This window comes from Corvus brachyrhynchos, unplaced genomic scaffold (genome assembly GCF_000691975.1).
Source record: "Corvus brachyrhynchos isolate BGI_N302 unplaced genomic scaffold, ASM69197v1 scaffold933, whole genome shotgun sequence".
NCBI lineage: Eukaryota > Metazoa > Chordata > Aves > Passeriformes > Corvidae > Corvus > Corvus brachyrhynchos.
Window position 1 is genome coordinate 98,460 of NW_008237401.1, and position 492 is coordinate 98,951.

Genomic DNA, 492 nt, shown 5'->3' on the forward strand with positions numbered 1-492 from the left:
GGGCGCGACGGGTGTCCTCCTCGCCGAAGGCAGAGGGAGCCCGAGAGGCGCGGGAGAGGCGCCGCTCCCCGCCCCGGAGTTGCCGCCCTCTCCCGGCCCCAGCTTTAGGGATTTTTAGCGATGCCAGGGTGGGAGGAGCAGGATTTGGGGTTGGACACCGGGAATGAGGAGCCCCGCTCCCCCCGCCTGTCCCCAGCCCCATCTCCGGGTGGCTCTCGCAGGGGGACACCCCCACCTACCCACGGGGTCGTAGAGGGTGGCATCGAGCCTCATGAACTCCAGCAGGTGCTCCAGGATCTTCTCGGGCGTCCCGGCCATCACCAGGTACCTGGTGGGGACAGGAGGGGCAGATGTGGCACCACGGGCAGGGCCACCACGCCACGCACCGGTGACAGCACGGGCTGGTGTCCCTGCTCCTCGCCCCTTTGTTCCTCCCAGCAACTGCCCCGAGGGAGGCTGGAGAGGGCAGAGGAGCCGCGGGGGGTGGTTCGG

At 70.1% G+C, this 492-nt stretch overlaps 1 protein-coding gene across 1 annotated transcript in view; it reads right to left on the minus strand.

The window, feature by feature from the left end:
• The window catches only part of LOC103613210 (rap guanine nucleotide exchange factor 3), a 6,407-nt gene that overhangs the window by 5,252 nt on the left and 663 nt on the right, over positions 1-492 (minus strand). The window contains exon 4 of the mRNA XM_017730735.1: positions 240-423. Within this exon, the coding sequence (XP_017586224.1) occupies positions 240-423 (184 nt within the window). The remainder of the gene's footprint in view (positions 1-239; positions 424-492) is intronic.